Source organism: Convolutriloba macropyga, chromosome 5, assembly GCF_964194025.1.
Source record: "Convolutriloba macropyga chromosome 5, txConMacr16.3, whole genome shotgun sequence".
In the NCBI taxonomy this organism is placed as follows: Eukaryota; Metazoa; Xenacoelomorpha; order Acoela; family Convolutidae; genus Convolutriloba; species Convolutriloba macropyga.
Window position 1 is genome coordinate 52,886,875 of NC_134472.1, and position 20,410 is coordinate 52,907,284.

Genomic DNA, 20,410 nt, shown 5'->3' on the forward strand with positions numbered 1-20,410 from the left:
AAGCTAATTGTCCGTCTTCCCCAAATCAAATGATGTCATTCCCGTTTGAGCGGAAATGTACCATATAAACAGCGGTGTTATTCATATGGATTTTATACGTTTTATATTTGCAATTTTATTTTGAAGCTTTAGAGGTCCAAAGTTTTTAATTGAGACTGAAGATCTGGAAAAGCCGCAAATTTTAAACCTTCCCAAATGTTCTAATTTAAAAGAGCTTGTCAAAGTTTGGTCAAAACTGGCTGAAGAAATAATCCGAGATCGTCAGGTATCTCAAGCATCAGGTTTTTTACCGATGTTTTTAAAAACGTTTTTCTGTTTTTCTGGCTTTTTTATAAAAACTTTTTCCCAGTTTTTTACCTTTTCGCCAATTTTTTTTTGACGTTTAGATTACCTTTTTCACAACTTCCTCGCATTTTTAGGTTTTTGTGACCTCTTTGTGACGTTTTCTCGATGTTTTTTATTGATATTTTTGAGGCAATTTTTGACGTTTTGCTGTCCTTTATTTAGATGACGATCTGCCGGCAATTTCCGACGTTTTCATAAATAATGTAAAGCTTTTTTGAGCACAATAAAATGTGTGCCTCTAAGGCAAGTGCTTTTAGACTTCCGCCTGGTCTACAATCTCTTCTTTTTGTTTTGTGGACTTTATGTTAAATTTTGAAGCGAACGAAAGTGCAAGGTGTTTTTATGATTTTATTGGTTTTTTCAATATGATTTTTTTTCAATTTGTGGGTTTTTTCGCAGCAAAAATTAAAGTAATGGAGATCCTCTGAAGCTGTTTTTGAAAAGATTAGCTAATTGTCCGTCTTCCCCAAATCAAATGATGTCATTCCCGTTTGAGCGGAAAGGTACCATATAAACAGCGGTGTTATTCATATGGATTTTATACGTTTTATTTTTGCAATTTTATTTTGAAGCTTTAGAGGTCCAAAATTTTTAATTAATTGAGACTGAAGATCTGGAAAAGCCGCAAATTTTAAACCTTCCCCAATGTTCTAATTTAAAAGAGCTTGTCAAAGTTTGGTCAAAACTGGCTGAAGAAATAATCCGAGATCGTCAGGTATCTCAAGCATCAGGTTTTTTACTGATGTTTTTAAAAACGTTTTTCTGGCTTTTTTATAAAAACTTTTTCCCGGTTTTTTACCTTTTCGCCAATTTTTTTTGACGTTTAGCTTACCTTTTTCACAACTTCCTCGCATTTTAAGGTTTTTGTGACCTCTTTGTGACGTTTTCTCGATGTTTTTTATTGAAATTTGCCCGGCAATTTTTGACGTTTTGCTGTCCTTTATTTAGATGACGATCTGCCGGCAATTTCTAACGTTTTCTTAAATAATGTAAAGCTTTTCTGAGCTTAATAAAATGTGTGCCTCTAAGGCAAGTGTTTTTAATTACATAAGAATTACCATTTTTCAGCTTTAATATTAACAATTGCTCTCAAAAGAAGTTTGAAGCAATTATTGTAAACGTGTGTCTTTTTTTAAGGCAAAATTTGTCCTCAACGTTTTTACTTTTTTCTTCTGGAACATTTTTTGTTTGGCTTGGGTGAATTTCACGCTTGAACTCTTCGTTTTTATCTATGTTGTCTATGATAGTTTTCTATGTTGCTCTCATTGTGAAGTGAAATTTGTTCATTCTGAAGTAAATTTTGTTTGAAGCAATTGCGTCAAACGGCGACTTAGAGGCAAAGATATGGCCCCTATAAAAAATTTAAAAATTTGCCGCGCCTGTCTTTCGACAGCAATTCATCTGACGTTAGTCGGTTTTCTGTCGGTGATTTTCGCTGTGTTTGTGTTTCTTTTGGCATTTTTTTGGAACGGTGCTTGATAATTTTGTTGAACAATTTTTTTTAGTTTTTTTTAGTCTTTGAATGCTTTTTTTATTTCAAGTGGGCACGGTGTGACGCATCAAATTTTGCTTGAAATTTGATATCCATCTCAGCATATGAATTTTTGCACATCTCTCGAGCACTGACATGAAAAGTCTCATTTTTAAGTGCAAAAACAAATCAGCAATGTAAAAGTCAAAAATGTCACAGTTTCATGGACTGATATTTGTATTTTGGAGACCAAGGTTTTTTCGATTCCACTGGGCCAAGATTTTATCCGTTGGGATTCAATTTTCACTAACTTTTTTTGCGCATTATTTGATTTCAAAAGCTGGCAAACTCAACTTGTGCTCTGAAATTTTTTTTGAAAAATTCATAGTGAAATCACGACACTGGTTCGATGCAGAATGAGAGCCTTTTTAGTCGTTTATTTGCTGACTCTGTCTGAGCGCAGAGCATGGATGCTGTTTTCACTGTCAGTTGTTTGAAATGACAAACACCTGTGGGGAATAGCATGTGAGGAAAAACGAGAAATGTTTGTACTGTGGAAATCTGTCTAGCTACTGAAGTTTGACTATTACATTTCAAAACTAATTTGTTCCATTCCAAACATAAGTACGTGTTTATTGATTGGTATTGGCATTTTCTTTGTTTTGTTTTCTGAAACATTTTGTTTTTGTTTTACCGGATTTTTGTGGATTCTCTCGAGAATTTTGGAAATCCGTTCCAAAATGTATTCAAAGTTGAAAAGATTCATTAAGAGTAAGTCGACAAAAAAGAACTAATTCTTTTAGAATTTTTTTGCGGATTCTATTTACTCATTCAATGCATTCAAATAACTGATGTTCTTCTTTAACGTATATCCCTAATTTGCGTTTTTTTGTGATCATTGGGCGGCAATCATAGAGATCGTCGAAAACGATAGCCAAAACTTGATAGATGGTGTACCGTTTTTGGGCACACTATTTATGTCATAGTGTCAATTCAATAATAATCAAACTTTCGATTGATGATGTTTGGTCGAAAATTTTCTAGACTTCCTAAAAGTACTCAAAAATTATTTAATTTTGGTTTAAAAATTTTACCGAAGTTCACCAATTGACATTTTGATTTCTATTGAATCTGCATTAAGATATCAATATTGTGCTCAATTGCGTAACAGCATCTATGCTGGATAAAACGGAGTTGATTGAAACTTTTTTTTAGAATATGTTGTAAACTTTACTGGAGAACCATGATGAAATATCTTTGTCTAATTCTGAAATTAAGACAAACCCATTTTCCCATGCTTTTAAGATAATTGGTATGAGCAAAATATATATAAGTAGAGAAGCATCTAAATTTTTCTTCCTATATCCGCAGATGTGATTAAAAGTTTATTTGAACATAATTCCACGGGATCAAAGTTTTAAATTTCAGTTTGATAAATTCAAAATATTTTGCTGAAAAATTATCTTTCTATGAGCTCACATCACCGTGCTTCTACATGGTAATCAACAAGCAGCTTTTTATGTTTGCGATAGACAGGCATAACAAGCAAGTGAGAGTGAATTGGCTTGAAGTATTTGGGATCTAGAACGATATGATTGAGTTTACAGGCAATTTATTAATTGGTCTCACAGAGAACAATTATTGTAAACGTGTGTGTTTTTATGCAAAATTTTCGCGTGACCGTTTTGACTTCTCAAGTGACTTTTACGCCCTTGACTTTTTGCGTTTTTCGTCATCTAAAATTCTCTCTCAATCGCAATTTCAAGCAGCTGAGCTCAATTGGCGGCATTTTAATACTCAAAGTCAAATGAAAAGTGCGGCAAAATTGGTGACATCTTTCGATTTAAATCTTAATAGTCGTATATATATTAATCTCTAATGTGGTTATTTGGAGACGACTATTGAACTTCTTAGTCCCATTTTGGCTCCCCTCCCCTTTCCCCCGACTGAAGCAGGCTGCAATTGATTAGAGCTCCCAGTAGTCCTTGGAGAGCAAATTTTCCGACATTTAGTCGGTTATGTTTGGAGTATTGTTGCAAACATCAACGAAAAAACCCTTAGTCTAATTTTTCAACGACAATGGTCAATTATACAATAGCAGTTAACGTTTTTGTGTGCTTTTTTTTTAATTTTGGAGATTTAACTATGGGGAATACGTTGAATTGTTGCTTCAAAGTTGATTCTCAAGACGTTTAAAATGGATCCTTAATTTTCATTGTTACTTTCGCGGTGCAGTATCCCCTTTTTGAGACTATATTGTGAACTTTCATGGTGAACCATGCAAATCTTTGTTCAATTTTGGCTTTAAGTCAAACCCTTATTCCCGGAGTTTTAAGATAACGGTTATGAGCAAAATAGATGTAAGCAGAGATACATCTGAGGTTTTCTTTTTTTTTTTAATTTTTCTCCAATTTTTGCACTTGTGATTAAACGTCTATATAATTTTTTTTTCATGGGATCAAAGTTTTGGTTTTCAATTGTGATAATTTCAACATCTTGCGATCTAGAACGATGTAATTTGGGATCTAGAACGATATGATTGAGTTCACAGGCATTTTATTAATTAATCATGCAGAGAAGCAATTGTTGTAAACGTGTGTGTTTTTTATGCTAAATTTTCGTTTGAACGTTTTGACTTTTCAAGTAACTTTTACGCCCTTGACGTTTTGCGTTTTTCTTCATCTAAAATTCTCTCTCAATCGCAATTTCAAGCAGCTGATCTCAATTGGCGGTTTTTTAATTCTCAAAGTCAATTGAAAAGTGCGCCAAAATTGGGGACATTTTTCTCTTTAATTCTGTATAGTCGTATATATATATTAATCTCTAATGTGGTTCTTTCGAGCAGACTATTGATCTTCTTTGTCCCATTTTGGCTCCCCTTCCCCCTTTTCCCCGACTGAAGCACGCTGCCATTGTTTAGAGCTCCCACGAGTCGTTCGAGAGCAATTTTTCAGACGTTTAGTCGGTTATGTTTGAAATATTGTTGCAAACATCAACGAAAAAACCCTTAGTCTAATTTTTCAACGACAATGGTCAATTATACAATAGCAGGTAACGTTTTTGTTTGTTTTTGTTTTAATGTTTTTGAGATTTAACTATGGGAAATACTTTGGATTGTTGCTGCAAAGTTGATTCTCAAGATGTTTAAAATGGATCTTTAATTTTCAATGCTACTTTCGCGGTGCAGTATCCCCTTTTTGAGAATATGTTGTTAACTTTCACGGTGAACCATGCAAATCGTTGTTCAATTGTGGCTTTAAGTCAAACCCTTTTCCCGGAGCTTGAAGGTAACGGTTTTGAGCAAAATATGTATATGTAGAGATGCATCTGAAGTTTTCATTTTTTTCAATGTTTTGCCTAATTTCGCACTTGTGATTAAACGTGTATTTGATTATATTTTCACGGGATCAAATTTTTAGTTTTCAATTGTGATGATTTCGAAATCTTGGGATCTAGAACGATTTAATTTGGGATCTAGAACGATATAATTGAGCTCATAGGCAATTTATTAATTGCTCTTGCAGAGAATTATTGTAAGCGTGTGTTTTTTATGCAAAATTTTTGCTTAACCGTTTTGACTTTTCAAGTGACTTTTACGCCCTTGACGTTTTGCGTTTTTCGTCATCTAAAATTCCTTCGCAACCGCAATTTCAAGCAGCTGATCTCAATTGGCGGCATTTTAATTCTCAAAGTCAAATGAAAAGTGCGCCGAAATTGGCGACATTTTTCACTTTAATTCTGTATAGTCGTATTTATATTAATCTCTAATGTGGTTATTTCGAGCAGACTATTGATCTTCTTAGTCCCATTTTGGCTCCCCTTCCCCTTTTCCACGACTGAAGCACGCTGCCATTGTTTAGAGCTCCCACTAGTCGTTCGAGAGCAATTTTTCCGACGTTTAGTCGGTTATGTTTGAAATATTGTTGCAAAAATCAACGAAAAACCCTTAGTCTAATTTTTCAACGACAAATGGTCAATTATACAATAGCAGTTAACGTTTTTGTTTGTTTTTGTTTTAAATTTTTTGAGATTTAAATATGGGAAATACTTTGAATTGTTGCTCCAAAGTTGTTTCTCATGATGTTTAAAATGGATCCTTAATTTTCATTGTTACTTTCGCGGTGCAGTATCCCCTTTTTGAGAATATGTTGTGAACTTTCATGGTGAACCATGCAAATCTTTGTTCAATTGTGGCTTTAAGTCAAACCCTTTTCCCGGAGCTTTAAGGTAACGGTTTTGAGCAAAATGTGTTTATGTAGAGATGCATCTGAAGTTTTCTTTTTTTCAATGTTTTGCCTATTTTCGCACTTGTGATTAAACGTGTATATGATTATTTTTTCAGGGGATCAAAGTTTTAGTTTTCAATTGTGATAATTTCAAAATCTTGGAATCTAGAACAATTTAATTCCGGATCTAGAACGATATAATTGCAGAGAACAATTATTGTAAACGTGTGTGTGTTTTTTATGCAAAATTTTTGCTTGACCGTTTTGACTTATCAAGTGACTTTTACGCGCTTGACGTTTTGCTTTTTTCGTGATCTAAAATTCTCTCTCAATCGCAATTTCAAGCAGCTGTACTCAATTGGCGGCATTTTAATACTCAAAGTCAAATGAAAACTGCGCAAAAATTGGTGACATTTTTCACTTTAATTCTGTATAGTCGTATTTATATTAATCTCTAATGTGGGTATTTCGAGCAGACTATTGATCTTCTTATTCCCATTTTGGCTCCCCTTCCCCTTTTCTACGACTGAAGCACGCTGCCATTGTTTAGAGCTCCCACTAGGCGTTCGAGAGCAATTTTTCCGACGTTTAGTCGGCTATGTTTGAAATATTGTTGCAAAAATCAACGAAAAACCCTTATTCTAATTTTTCAACGACAAATGGTCAATTATACAATAGCAGTTAACGTTTTTGTTTTAAAGTTTGGGAGATTTGACTATGGGAAATGCTTTGAATTGTTGCTCCAAAGTTGATTCTCAGGATGTTTAAAATGGATCATTAATTTTCAATGTTACTTTCGGGGTGCAGTATCCCCTTTTTGAGGATATATTTTGAACTTTTTATGGTGAACCATGCAAATCTTTGTTCAATTGTGGCTTTAACTCAAAATCTTTTTCCCGGAGTTTTAAGATAACGGTTATGAGCAAAATAGATTTAAGTAGAGATGCATCTGAGGTTTTCTTTTTTTTTTCAATTTTTTGCCTATTGTCGCACATGTGATTAAATGTGTATATGATTATGTTTTCATGGGATCAAAGTTTTAGTTTTCAATTGTGATAATTTCAAAATCTTGCGATCTAGAACGGTGTATTTTGGGATCTAGAACGATATGATTGAGTTCACAGGCATTTTATTAATTACTCGCGCAGAGAAGCAATTATTGTAAACGTCTGTGTTTTTTATGCAAAATTTTGGCATGACCGTTTTGACTTTTCAAGTGACTTTAACGCCCTTCAAGTTTTGCGTTTTTCGTCATCTAAAATTCTCTCTCAATCGCAATTTCAAGCAGCTGTACTCAATTGGCGGCATTTTAATACTCAAAGTCAAATGAAAACTGCGCCAAAATTGGTGACATTTTTCACTTTAATTCTGTATAGTCGTTTTTATATTAATCTCTAATGTAGTTATTTCGAGCAGACTATTGATCTTCTTAGTCCCATTTTGGCTCCCCTTCTTTTTTTCCCCGACTGAAGCACGCTGCCATTGTTTAGAGCTCCCACTAGTCGTTCGAGAGCAATTTTTCAGACGTTTAGTTGGTTATGTTTGAAATATTGTTGCAAACATCAACGAAAAAAACCCTTAGTCTGATTTTTCAACGGGAAATGGTCAACTATACAATAGCATTTAACGTTTTTGTTTGTTTTTGTTTTAAAGTTTTTGAGACTTAACTGTGAGAAATACTTTGAATTGTTGCTCCAAAGTTGATTCTCATGATGTTTAAAATGGATCTTTAATTTTCAATGTTACTTCCGCTGCGCAGCATCCCCTTTTTGAGAATATGTTGTGAACTTTCATAGTGAACCATGCAAATCTTTGTTCAATTGTGGCTTTATGTCAAACTCTTTTCCCCCAGAGCTTAAAGATAAGGGTTTTGAGCAAAATATGTTTATGTAGAGATGCATCTGATGTTTTCTTTTTCTTCCAATGTTTCGCCTATTTTCGCTCTTGTGATTAAACGTGTATATGATTATTTTTTCACGGGATCAAATTTTTAGTTTTCAATTGAGATGATTTCAAAATTTTGGGATCTAGAACGATTTGATTTGGGATCTAGAACGATATAATTGAGTTCACAGGCAATTTTTGAATTGCTCTTGCAGAGAACAATTATTGTAAACGTGTGTGTCTTTTATGCAAATTTTTCGCGTGAACGTCTTGACTTTTCAAGTGACTTTTACGCCCATGACGTTTTGCTTTTTTCGTCATCTAAAATTCTCTCTCAATCGCAATTTCAAGCAGCTGAACTCAATTGGCGGCATTTTAATACTCAAAGTCAAATGAAAAGTGCGCGAAAATTGGTGACATTTTTCATTTTAATTCTTAATAGTCGTATATGTATATATTAATCTCTAATGTGGTTATTTGGAGCCGACTATTGAACTTCTTAGTCCCATTTTGGCTCCCCTCCTCCCTTGTCCCCGACTGTAGCAGGCTGCAATTGATTAGAGCTCCCACTAGTCGTTCGAGAGCAATTTTTCAGACGTTTAGTCGGTTATGTTTATAATAGTGTTCCAAACATCAACGAAAAACCCTTAGTCTAATTTTTCAACGACAAATGGTCAATTATACAATAGCAGTTAACGTTTTTGTTTGTTTTTGTTTAAAGTTTTGGAGATTTAACTATGGGAAATACTTTGAATTGTTGCTCCAAATTTGATTCTCAGGATGTTTAAAATGGATCCTTAATTTTCAATAATACTTTCGGGGTGCAGTATCCTCTTTTTGAGAATATATTGTGAACTTTTAATGGTGAACCATGCAAATCTTTGTTCAATTGTGGCTTTAAGTCAAACCCTTTTTCTCGGAGTTTTAAGATAACGGTTATGAGCAAAATAGATTTAAGTAGAGATGCATCTGAAGTTTTCTTTTTTTTCAATTTTTCGCCTATTTTCGCACCAGTGATTAAACGTGTATATGATTATGTTTTCACGGGATCAAAGTTTTAGTTTTCAATTGTGTTAATTTCAAAATCTTCTGCTCATTAATGCAATGGCAATTAACGTTTTTTGTTTTTGTTTTCAAGTTTTGAAGATGTTTGAAAAGGTAAAAAAACAGTTCCACTATCCGAAATTTTTTTTGCTCTTCGTTTGATTCTCAAGATATTGATCAAAGGATCGCTGGTTTTCAAAACTGCTGTCTCGGTAAGTTTGCGCCTGAATTGTTCTGGTGCTTACAATAGTCATCTGCGTTTTACATTGTTTTATGAATACCAGTTCGGCTTGCAAGTGCTCAAATTTTTATGTGACTGGTATATATTTCAGCTATTATGCCTCCTGTGAACTTTGGCACGATCTTAAGATGTCCTGCAACTTTATGAGTTTTAATCTGCCGTTCTTCAGCTTCTATGCTTTGGAACACTTCGAATTTTTAGAATCCAGTAAATTAAAATTGTTTTCAATAGACAAAATTGTCTCATTTTCACTTTCTTTGAGTTTTAATTGATGTTTCTCAAGAAACTGTTTCCAGGCTCCAGGAAATAAAACCTCACAAAAAAACAATTCTGATTCTGTTAGGAAATTACTCCTACGGAAATTAGGCCCGATTAAATTTGTATTTTGGTCGCGATAGTTTGTTTGGTTGTGATAGTTTCCTATCAAGTCCCACGGGCCGTTAAAGCACGGCCATGGTCCTCGGGGCAAAGCCAAATGCTCTAAATATGCAGCGCTTTTATAGTCAAGTGGGGGTTTAATTCTGTGCTGGTTATTTTCGGGGTTTTTTTTCCGAAACGGGGATTCCAGATTGATTTTATTTTAATTGCTAGTTTTGACCAAATTTTCCACTTTGAGGTGATGTAGAATTGCCATCGATGGTCAGTTTAATGAGATCGGTTAGAAACCATTTTAGATAGATTGGGCTCAATGTTATTAAAGTGGTTCCGCTAAAGGGGTTCTACAGAGTTTCAACAATTCTTGAGATTTAGAGCTTTTACAACAGTCACTTAAGATTTTAATGAATTCTGACACCATTAGCTGACATGTATGAAGTAAGTTCAGTTGGGACTCACTTCAGTCGTTTTGAAAAACTTTATCGAATTTCGTCTAGATTTGTATGCGAATCATCACCTGCCCATTTTTTTTACTGAGGGTTTCATATCTCTGTGGTTTAAAATATATTTTTTCTTTTTGAGAACATAATTCTTCGTCAAATTGTCTTTTTACATACTCTCCTTAAAAGTGCAAAATTTTAGTAACGCTTACTCCTATTGATTTGAATATCGTATTTTCAATGGCTTCCAATCGAAGTTGATAACTTTAAGTTTAACAACAAGTTAATTGTGCCATTGAGATAATGACGGACAGTTGACATACTTTTTTGAAGTCTAGGAATCAAAAATGTAGACAAGATAACCATTCAAGTGAAAAAGTAAAAAATTGTTTCAAATTTGACTATTTCTGTTTTAAAAATAGGTAGCAGTCAGGCTGCCGACAGACTTTCATCTGGTCAAGGGTTTCACTTGTTGTTACACTGTATTCCATTGTGTGTATATAATTGTCTGATCAGCGGAATTAGTGAGCTTTAAACAATGGTCAATTGCGTTGGAACCCAAGTTTAGACCTCGACTTATGAAGACTTTATAATTCTAGTATGGGGTCCAATATTGACTATAATTCTAGTAAGGGGGTCCAATATTGACTATACACGGTCCAGCTCCTTGTTAAATTCGTGGTAAAGTCTTTTCATGGGTCCAGATAAGGTCTTTTCATAACAAATTAAGGTCGAGCATGATCTTTTCATGAGTCGAGGATTGCATTTTTGTGGGATTAATAATAAATAACTTTTCTATAATTCTTTTTGTTGATATGTAACATCTACCATCAACAGCAAATTAGCATTGCAACAGGCAGTCCATCTTCGAAAAACAGGTGGAATTTTGCCAAAAATCTTAAGAAATATTGAATTCTTCAGATAAATTAGTTTCTGCAAGTAACATATTGAGAATTTGTTCGCTGGATATCACCAGTAAACAAAGCTGTAACAATCGACTTTTCATCGGCAATGAGCTTAGTTTGTTATAATTTACTTCATTTGATTCTAAACTTCGCTTTTTTAAAGTATTATAATAGCAGAGTTCGTTTTTTGATATAATATGAGAAACCTTGAAAAATTTGAACGATCAAACCCGTTGACTACGTTATAATCACTAGCCAATTTTTAACTGAAATAACTTTTTTTGGTCCAGCGTGAACGTTAAAGGTCTAGCTAAAGTCCAGCATCAAACATATGGGTCGAGCCAAAGTCCAGTTGAACGATTAGGTCCAGCTAAAGTCTTCTTGGGCTGTTTCTTTTTCTTCCTTTAACAGACACAGTTTGTCCATGAAAGTAAATTTATTTTATAATTGGGGTCTAAATCCAGAAAGTGATCAAGGACAATTCTCCTCAATTTTTATTAATGGTGTTTAAGTCTGAAAACAGATGGCTGGCTATTCAGGTTGATTCTATTAATTTTTTTAGCACTATTTGCTCGGATTTGTGAGGCCGTTTTCGCAATTGTTCCAGAGGCGTAAAACTATAACCTAAAGACCTTACTTTGGCTGTGCGAGGACCATTTAATCAACTCTACTATAAACAATGGCGATAAAAAAGTGTGGTAAACTCGTAGTCTAATCACGGTAACAAAGTGAATAGGTTATTGAACTGTTGTAATTGCAACGAGAGTTGATTGCAGAAATTACAAAACGGTTGTTGTTAGAAGGTTGAGAGAGAACAACCTAATGTATATTGTGCATAAGATAAGCTTGACAAGACGCTCTAATTGTTCAACGTATACTTGGCTAGAGAAATGAAGCCTTGAGGAACAAGAAAGAACGTGAGAACGATTTATAAGAGATGTCCAGGTTTGAGACCTTAAGACCAGTTGGTGTAAATGGGTAGCACACTAGGCTTGCAAGTTAGAGATGCTGGTTCGAATCCAGCACTTGTCCATTTTCACAGTAGTTGCACCTGCTTGGACCCCCTAACAGTTGTTATCGACTTCTCGTAATTATCCAACTGCTCACTTTCGCCTCTGTATTTGATAACTTCTCGATGGCGATAACAACCACGTGGTTATATTAATGAGGCATTGATAGCTACTTAAAAAATAAAGACTAACCATTATTTTGGTGCTTTGCCTTTTCCAAGTCTAGTTGCGAGAAGAAAAGGTAATGAGAAACGATTGAATTATTTTCATTTCGGGCATTGAATCGAAAACCAGTGTTTTTGTTTCACTATCCAAAAAACTGCTGGATCAGACATTGTTATTTGAGATAGTTTAGCACTGATAATTTTTCAGCTCTCCCGCTTTTTCTGATGTTCTTTTTCGTTTTTCGCTTTTTAATTGTTTTGTTAAAACTCTCTAGTATGTTTTCTGATGTTGAGTCATGTTTTTCGCTTTTTAATTGTTTTGTTAAAACTCTCTAATATGTTTTCTGATGTTGAGTCATGGCCTTGGTTTGATTTTTTTAAACTATTACTTGCACGCTACCCGCTCAAGTTTGCTGATCTTCCTAATATAAGTCAACATTTGTCTGCTACCGGAGATTCGTTTTTTATTGTCCTTTAATGTAAATTTGAATGATTTCTCGCTTTTTAGTTCTTAATGAAACCATTAAAAAGCAAATACAATTATCTGTTCGTTCACAGTTCTATTCGGTTGAAGATTTTTAATTTTGAGTTTTACGTTTTCCCCAATTTTGACGGCAATCATACACGAAGTTCTTGTCTGTATTCCTGCTTGTTTTGCCAGTTGGTGGTTTTGAGATTTTTTAATTCTTCTGTTCGTGTGTCTTATGGCATAGTTAATGGTTGTCAAAAATTTTGTTCTATGATGCTCTGTTCAGTTTTCGCTGCTGAATTAAATTTTCTTACAAGCTACTACTGCTTTGAAGACATTATGAGCATAATTTCTCATAAATATTAAATTTTATACATAATACTTAAAATGTGTCGTCTTGGATTCAACTCGAGGCATGATTCTGAGCCTAATTAAAACATCCAAAAGCGAAAAGAAAACTTTTTGTTATCTATAAAGGAGAATTTAATCGTTAATTCGGGTGATTTTGGCCCATTCAACTTGGGCATATTGAGCGACAATGAATCATTATCTTAGACTTCAGAATATTGATTTGTTACTTCTGTTTTGAAGTAGAAATAGAATTTATAACAACCAGACGTAGATTTCTGGAAAACTTCATGCTTGCAATATAATCGGCTTGCTTTTATCAAGCTAGACAAACATATGCAAGTGAAGGAAAAGTGATCCGCTTTCTTTTTTGTGGATTGAAAAAACACTCATCAAATTTCGGAATTTTGATAGCCTCGATAACCATAAGTCAACAGAGAATTACAAACATACTTTTTACGGCTGCAGAGAGGTTTTGACCTTTGTCCAAGCATTCTTTCTTTGTTTTTGGTTGTTTAAAGAAACACGTTTGTTTTTGGTTTGTTGAAAAGAAAACGAAGTGAGATTTTTCCAAATTAGTTAAATTGATATTAAATTTTCCCTAAACTCAGTTTCGATTGCATTCAGCTGTTATGAAGTGATTTCAGAATTTCATCACTCATTTGTTCAATGAAGTACTTCTTTTCAGTTATTGGGTCTGCCTCTCATGAACAAGTGTGTCTAGTTTATGAATAATAAATCTCGGAAATGAGAAATCATTTGAACGCTTCAAGTATTTATTATTCACAAATTTGATCAAGTATTAGGGGGAATTTCGGATGCAATTATCATAATAATTCCATCCCTTATTTACGAAATTCCTTCAATCTGAGATACAATTAATCGTAAATAGGAGAAGCTTTCATAAACAATGTCCGCAGCTACTGATTAGAGTTATCGTCAATTTAGCAGATTTGGAATTTGTTCAAATTATTTGTTTGCGTTTTTCTTAGATGAATATACTCTATCAGTCTAAATCTTTTTATTTGTTTTTAATTTTTGCCACGGCTGCACCGATAAAAGTTTAAAGAAGCGGCTCTGCTTTAATCGAGCGAGGAGAAAGGTGAGTTTCTATGATGTCTACTTGTTGTCTTTTTGATGCCGCCTGCTTTGATTGGGTTGGCTTAACGGCGCTTCCAATTTTCCCTGTTTATTTTAGTCCCTCTGGAGACGCGGGCCAGTTTTCACCCAATTCCACCGCCGCCGCCAGCTTTGGAGTCACCGGCAACCCAGATTTTAACTTGAAAAGAGGTGCAAATTTGTCCAGAACAAACCAGTATAACCCCAACGCCGTTGCGTACGGGTTAACTCCACCAAGCAACGTTGCTAGTGCAAACAACAGCAGTAACAACACTTTAGATAGTGTGAACAATTCTGGGGGCTATTATTCCTCAAATTCGTCCACCAACCAAACTTTAACCCCACTATCTGGTGGGTCACCTACGATACAATCTCCAGGGTTAGTTCCATCACCGCCTCCGGCAAATCAAAATTTACCCCAGAAATCATACCCAAACTATCCAACCAGATCCGAGAACCCAAACCGATCGCAAGGCTACCTGGGCAATGATCCACAGTTTCACGACCCTTCAACTCCAATTTGGCAATTAAGAACTCGACCTTTTCACCTTGATTCGTCAAGTGAAGCATTACACAGTGACAGTGCAACTGATCGTTTACAACGTAAAGTCAGTCCGTCATGGTTCACGTCAGCCGCTGACGCAGTCATAACCAATACTGATTATAATAAATCAATAAAAGCAAGTGAAGTGAGAAATAAACAGAATACATCTGCAAATCAGCGTCAATTTAGTCCCGACTATTTGTTGGAAAATGTACAAACAAATCCGTATAAAAACAGTGTGCATTCAGTCGCCAGTAGATCTAATGCTGCTCTAACCCACGAAAGATCCCAGTCACATTCCCCAGGTCCGAAACCGACTTCGGTGTCGTTTAAACGATTAGATCAGAAGTTACATAACAGCCGACAGCAGTTCGGCCCACAGACTGACAATACTTCCTTAAATGGAAGTGTAGAAGATATTTGGGTTCGGAAAACAGCAGCAGCTTCTAATAACTCGGTGAGCCAATCAAGTTTGAACCCGAACAAAGCTTCTGCAATTTCCGAAATAGAAACGTGTATAGATCCGAATAGTGAAGAATCGAAAGATATGGCACCTCAAAGGAGTTACAAACTTATCGATCCTTGCTTACATTCGTCGGCCAATCCTCAAAATGCCACTTTTAGGCTTTCTGATATGAAACAGTCACGTACTTCCGTAAGCATCCAGAGCGACTCGTACAATTTTGGGGGGCCAATCCGGAAACCGAATGCCGGGGGAATGTGCACGACTCAATCAATATCAAGTTTGGATGCTATCCAGGACGAATTCCGAGGGAGCGAAATTTTACCGATCGGCGAATTTTGTGACAGTTTGGCGAATGGGGTAGAAAATATAGTGACTAGCTATGAGAAGTTAGAAGTTGAGGAGAAAACGGGAACGATGAATAAATTATTCAGCAGTTGGTCTGGTGATAAAAATAGAATATGCATGAAACCTCCTCCCTTTAAAGCAGCAGTTGCTTCTTTATACTCATTGAAAACGCAATCAAATAATAGCTTTTCTGATTGGACCGTAAATAGGGTTGGTATGTCCAAGTATGCCTCGAATTCCGAGAGATCCAACATTGACAACCATCAAGTCATAGCATCCGTACCTGGAACCCCGATTCAAGAATCCGGGTTGAAAGCGCGAAACCTCTCAGGCAAACGTCAGGCGAATTCCTACATGTTCTCAACGCAATCGGAAATGAACGTGGCAAACGTTGCCAATTCGAACGAGAACCAAGAAGCGCCGAATCAAAGTTTGCTCAAAAACTACAGATCAGAGTTGATTTTGGCACAAACCCTCTCATCGGTCGATAGCCTTGCTTTAAAAAGACGCTCCAAGTCACAAGTTGGTTCTAAGATTGGAGCTGCAGCAAGTCAACGTGCCAAATCGTCTAGTGATTTATCATTTTCAAGTGCTTTGACAATTAGTGATGATTTTGGTAAATCTAATTCATCGTCTCACAAGCAGAAGTTTACAACTTCAGACGCGGAGTTGTCCAAGAAAAGAGTAGAGAGTCTAAAGCAGAGCTTATTGGAAATTGCCTTGGAAGATGAAAAAATTGAAAATCATGTTACAGTTGCTGGAAATGGGTAAGTTGATTTTAAACATTTTCTTTAGTGAAAGCTTCGAATTAAATGCCTTTGTCTGTAACAACATGTATAGTATCGATTATAAATACATTATAAATCGACTATTTCTGTTGGAGGAATGAAATTGATGAAATACTTTTTTAACTTATTTGTAAATGACGACGTTTTAATTAATTAGTGTTTTGGTCACTCAACTTTGAGAAATTTGTGTCCTTCGCTGCGAAACTTGGGCATGTGTCAACAGAATACCATGCGAAGTAAAATGTTCAAAAAGGTATCGGAAGAAATGTGAACATGAATGATCGGAGGAAGTGTAAATGTAAATTTTTTTCCACAGGTGTTAAGAAGTTCGTATCACTGTACCACTGCCTTCAAGTTTCAAAAAAGTTTCATAAATCCTAATGTCAGGGCTTCATCATCTAAAAAGAGATAAAAAAATCCAACTTTCTCAACTTTCAAATTGGAATTCAATCAGTATGAGAAATAATTTGGGCGAAAAAGTTCAAAATTACTTTGATGTTCACTGAATATAACAAAAGTCCTATAGAAATCCAAATCATTTTTCTAAAGGTTCTGTGCTTCTGACAACTACAGGTTTTTGGTCGAAAAAGCTAATAAAAGCAAAAGCAAAAAGTTTACTGCTTCCAGAAAAACTATAATCTGTACTTTCTGAGATCAGCTGTTTTATAATCTGAGTTCAACTGTGATTTTGTTATTAACAACGAGAAACCCAGTTGAAAATCAAACAATAAAGAACCACTTGAAAACTTCGATTTGAATGCCTTTGCTGGTAATAACACGAATGGTATCGATTATAATTTGGGACTATTTCTGCTGGAAGAATAAAAGTTACAAAATTTCTTTTACCTTGTTTGTAAATGACAACATTTTAATTTAGCTGACTGCTTTGGTCACTTAACTTTGAGAAATTTGTTACTGTAACACTGCCGTGAAGTTTCAAAAAAACTTAGCCATAATTGCTGATGACTGCGCGTCATCAGTTGATAGTAGTTATATCGGAGCAAGACAGGGGGGGGGGGGGGTAAAAGGACGTACCTATGTATAAAGATTACCTATAGCCTATTTTCATCAATTTTCCAAAGACGTACCTAAAAAAGAGAGTGAGAACACTAGACCTGTCATCTTATCGTAATTACCCAGGGGTAATTATCTTAATTACCCCAGGGAAATGCATCCGCTCTAATGCACTTCAGCTAATCTTGTCTACTTAACCTTTTTTTTGTGTCCAGGAAACAATTTTTTTATCGGATAGATCCAGCAGGTGCACAAGCTTTTTCAATAAAATGCATAATTTGATGTTTTCCTTTCTTTCCATTTGTTAGTTTTCGAAAAAAAAGATTTTTATTCGAATTTTTGTGATTAGTTAAAAAAAATTTTTTTTGATAAAAATGTTAATTTACTTAGAATTTTTTTTTGAAAAATGTCGCTTTTTACATAAGGTTTTTGATGAAAAATGCACAATTTGATTTTTTCTTAATTTTCATTTGTTAGTTTTCAAATAAAATAGTTTTCATTTTTTTCGAATTTTTGAGTTCAATCAAAAATAATTTTTTTTGATAAAAATGTTAATTTAAACATTTTGATAAAAATGTTAATTTAATATGATTTAAAAATGTCGTTTTTTACATGTTTATAACAAAAAATCCCGATTTTGATGTTTTTTATTTTTCTATTTTTCCATTTTTCAGTTTTTGAAGTTTTTTTATTTTATTTATTTTTGAAAAAAAAAATCGTTTTTCTTAAAATAAATTTCTTTCAAAAATGTCGTTTTTCACATAAGGTTTTTAGCAAAAAATGCAAATTTTGATGTTTTTATTTTTCTGTTTTTCCATTTTGTAATTTGTTTGAAGTTTTATGTTAAATTGTTTAATTTAATTTTTTTGAAAAAAAATGTTGTTTTACTATAGAGAAATTTTTTAAAAGGTTTTTTTAACAATTTCAAAAAGCAAAATTTATAATTTTTTAACCAATCATATCTTTTGTATAATCTATCTCGAAATGAGTTAGGACCGAGAAATTCTGTTCATTTTGTGTTTTGTCTCAGTTGAATATCAGTGGTCTTAAAAAATGCAAAATACTCCGATACTTCCTTTACTTCCTTCAACATCTTTTCTTTCGACACTTCATTCTGATTTAGATTTTGTTCCAAACAAAGAGGAATCAAAATTTAAAACATCAATAACCGATAACAATATCGAATTATCCTTTGAGGTGGATTGCTCAAGAGTAACAATAAAAACACAGACTACTAGCCTAACACTTCCGAAAGATTTGTGGAGAACTTTAGAGGCAGCTAGACATCATAACCTCCACTTAGCCGAAGAAAAAGTCAACAATTCAGTACTTTCTCTCCCCACTTATTTTCAAGCCATTGAGAGAATTCGAAAAGAACAAGGATTTCATCCACTGAAAGACAGCAAAGGTATTTTGTTCCCGTACTCTCGTGACATAAATCACTACGGTGTATGGTGGGTAGAAGACATGTTCTCCAAACATGCTGATACATTTTCTACAAAATCGGATATCTTCGATCTACCCAATTTCCAAGACCTCATTCTTCCTCCTATCCAAGAAAATGACAATGATGAGAACCAATCACTTCATCAAAATGTTCCTTTCTCGAACTACAGGTGCTCTCCAATATAAGTCTTAACAATTGCTTGTGTTCTTTGCTAAATTCTCCCTCACGTGACATCATTTGTCACTCACGTGATGTTGCTAAAAATAGAAGTGACATAACTATTACGTCATTATGCACGCTCAATTCTCATTGGTTACGACCTCTTTTACATGATCTCATTGGTTACGAAGTCGCAACTGTTCTCGTTTTTAATCAAATTTCATTGGTTCGTTTTATCAAGCTCTTTCTTGAAGATAATTCAATCATTTGTTGCTTTTCGTTTTCAATATTCAGTTACCTTATTTATTCAACTTTTCCTTTCTTGCCTTAAAAACTCATCTTTTACTTACTTCAAAAGCCACAGATGGATCAAAGTTCAGTCTCAGCTGACAGCAAAAAACCCTACGCCTTCCCCTTCCGCAAACGAAACCATAAGGGAAAACCAGTTATTCCTTCTTCCCAGTTTGATTATCATAATGAAAGCATATATTCTTTGTATAAAGATATCAACGTGAAACTTGAGGACAATGAATCCAAACCAAATGAGGATCGCCAAGGAAACAACAACCTTTGGTCTTTCCAAGAATACAGCAACCGGAAATTTCAAATCAGCATCCCAGAGGAGACTATCAACACAAGCTCGAATTGGACCCACTTGAAAGTCTTTCGCGAAAATGTCGAAGGTGAATTTGTTCTACATCAGTTTCTGATGCTGTCGGTCTGGGAATTGAAAATTTTCATTCAAAAATTACCTGAGATGATAAAAGAAGCCCTACAATTTGAACCCTCAGAAGTTACTGCAAAGTTGATGATTGACGAAACTTTGTTCCAGCCAACTGATGTGGAGGAAAAAGCAAAATTCGATGTGTTCTGGGAATTGAGTGAGACTGCTAGGCGAAAAGTATGTGTGACCAGAACATTTTACCAAGATGATCCAAATCGATGTTATTTCACCATCAAGCTCTTCGAGGGACTGAAAAGGACAGTTTTAGAAGGAAATGCTTCCTTTCTGTCAGAATTGGGGAGTTGCAGAAAATAAATCGAATGAGCAATGAAATTATTTCAGTGCTGAACAAAGTAAAAAACCAGACAAAATCGCAAAGTGCATAAAGTAATTGTAAATTTTTATAATGTATGTGATGTCTGTATTTATTCACTTTGAATTAAATTCTTTCAGAACAGTTGCTTGATATGAATATTGAGGAAATTGTAGAGTTCGAAAAAGAAATCAGTCAACTTTTTGTTGGAAATACAAAAAGAAAAAATTATTTTTTGGCTGTCTGTCGAAGTTTTGACAAAAATGTAGATCTAGACAAAATCAACAGAGAAGTTCCCTTTGGAGGACTAATAGGGGTTGGCGATTCAAAGTTAGAAAAACTTTTGAATTGGTCGAAAATTTTTCGTTTACATGCCACATTTCATGATGCAACGGGATACCTGAAAACAAATCTAAATATTGGTCCTGGGTACTGTTACATGGTTCCATTCCTTAATTCAAAATTTAATTTTTGTTTCTTGGGACATATAACAGGTCTAGCATATTGTTGTTTTCTGAAATTGTCACCACGATTCCATTCAATCAAAGTGTGAATCATTTTTTCCTAAA

The 20,410-nt window shown here is 34.6% G+C and overlaps 1 protein-coding gene across 4 annotated transcripts in view; it reads left to right on the forward strand.

Moving 5' to 3' along the window:
• LOC142339458 (uncharacterized) overlaps positions 1-20,410 on the forward strand; it is a 191,329-nt gene that overhangs the window by 108,775 nt on the left and 62,144 nt on the right. For all 4 annotated transcript variants that reach the window (XM_075389495.1, XM_075389496.1, XM_075389497.1 and 1 more), the window contains one exon: positions 14,121-16,163. In XM_075389495.1, coding sequence (XP_075245610.1) covers positions 14,121-16,163 — 2,043 coding nt within the window. The remainder of the gene's footprint in view (positions 1-14,120; positions 16,164-20,410) is intronic.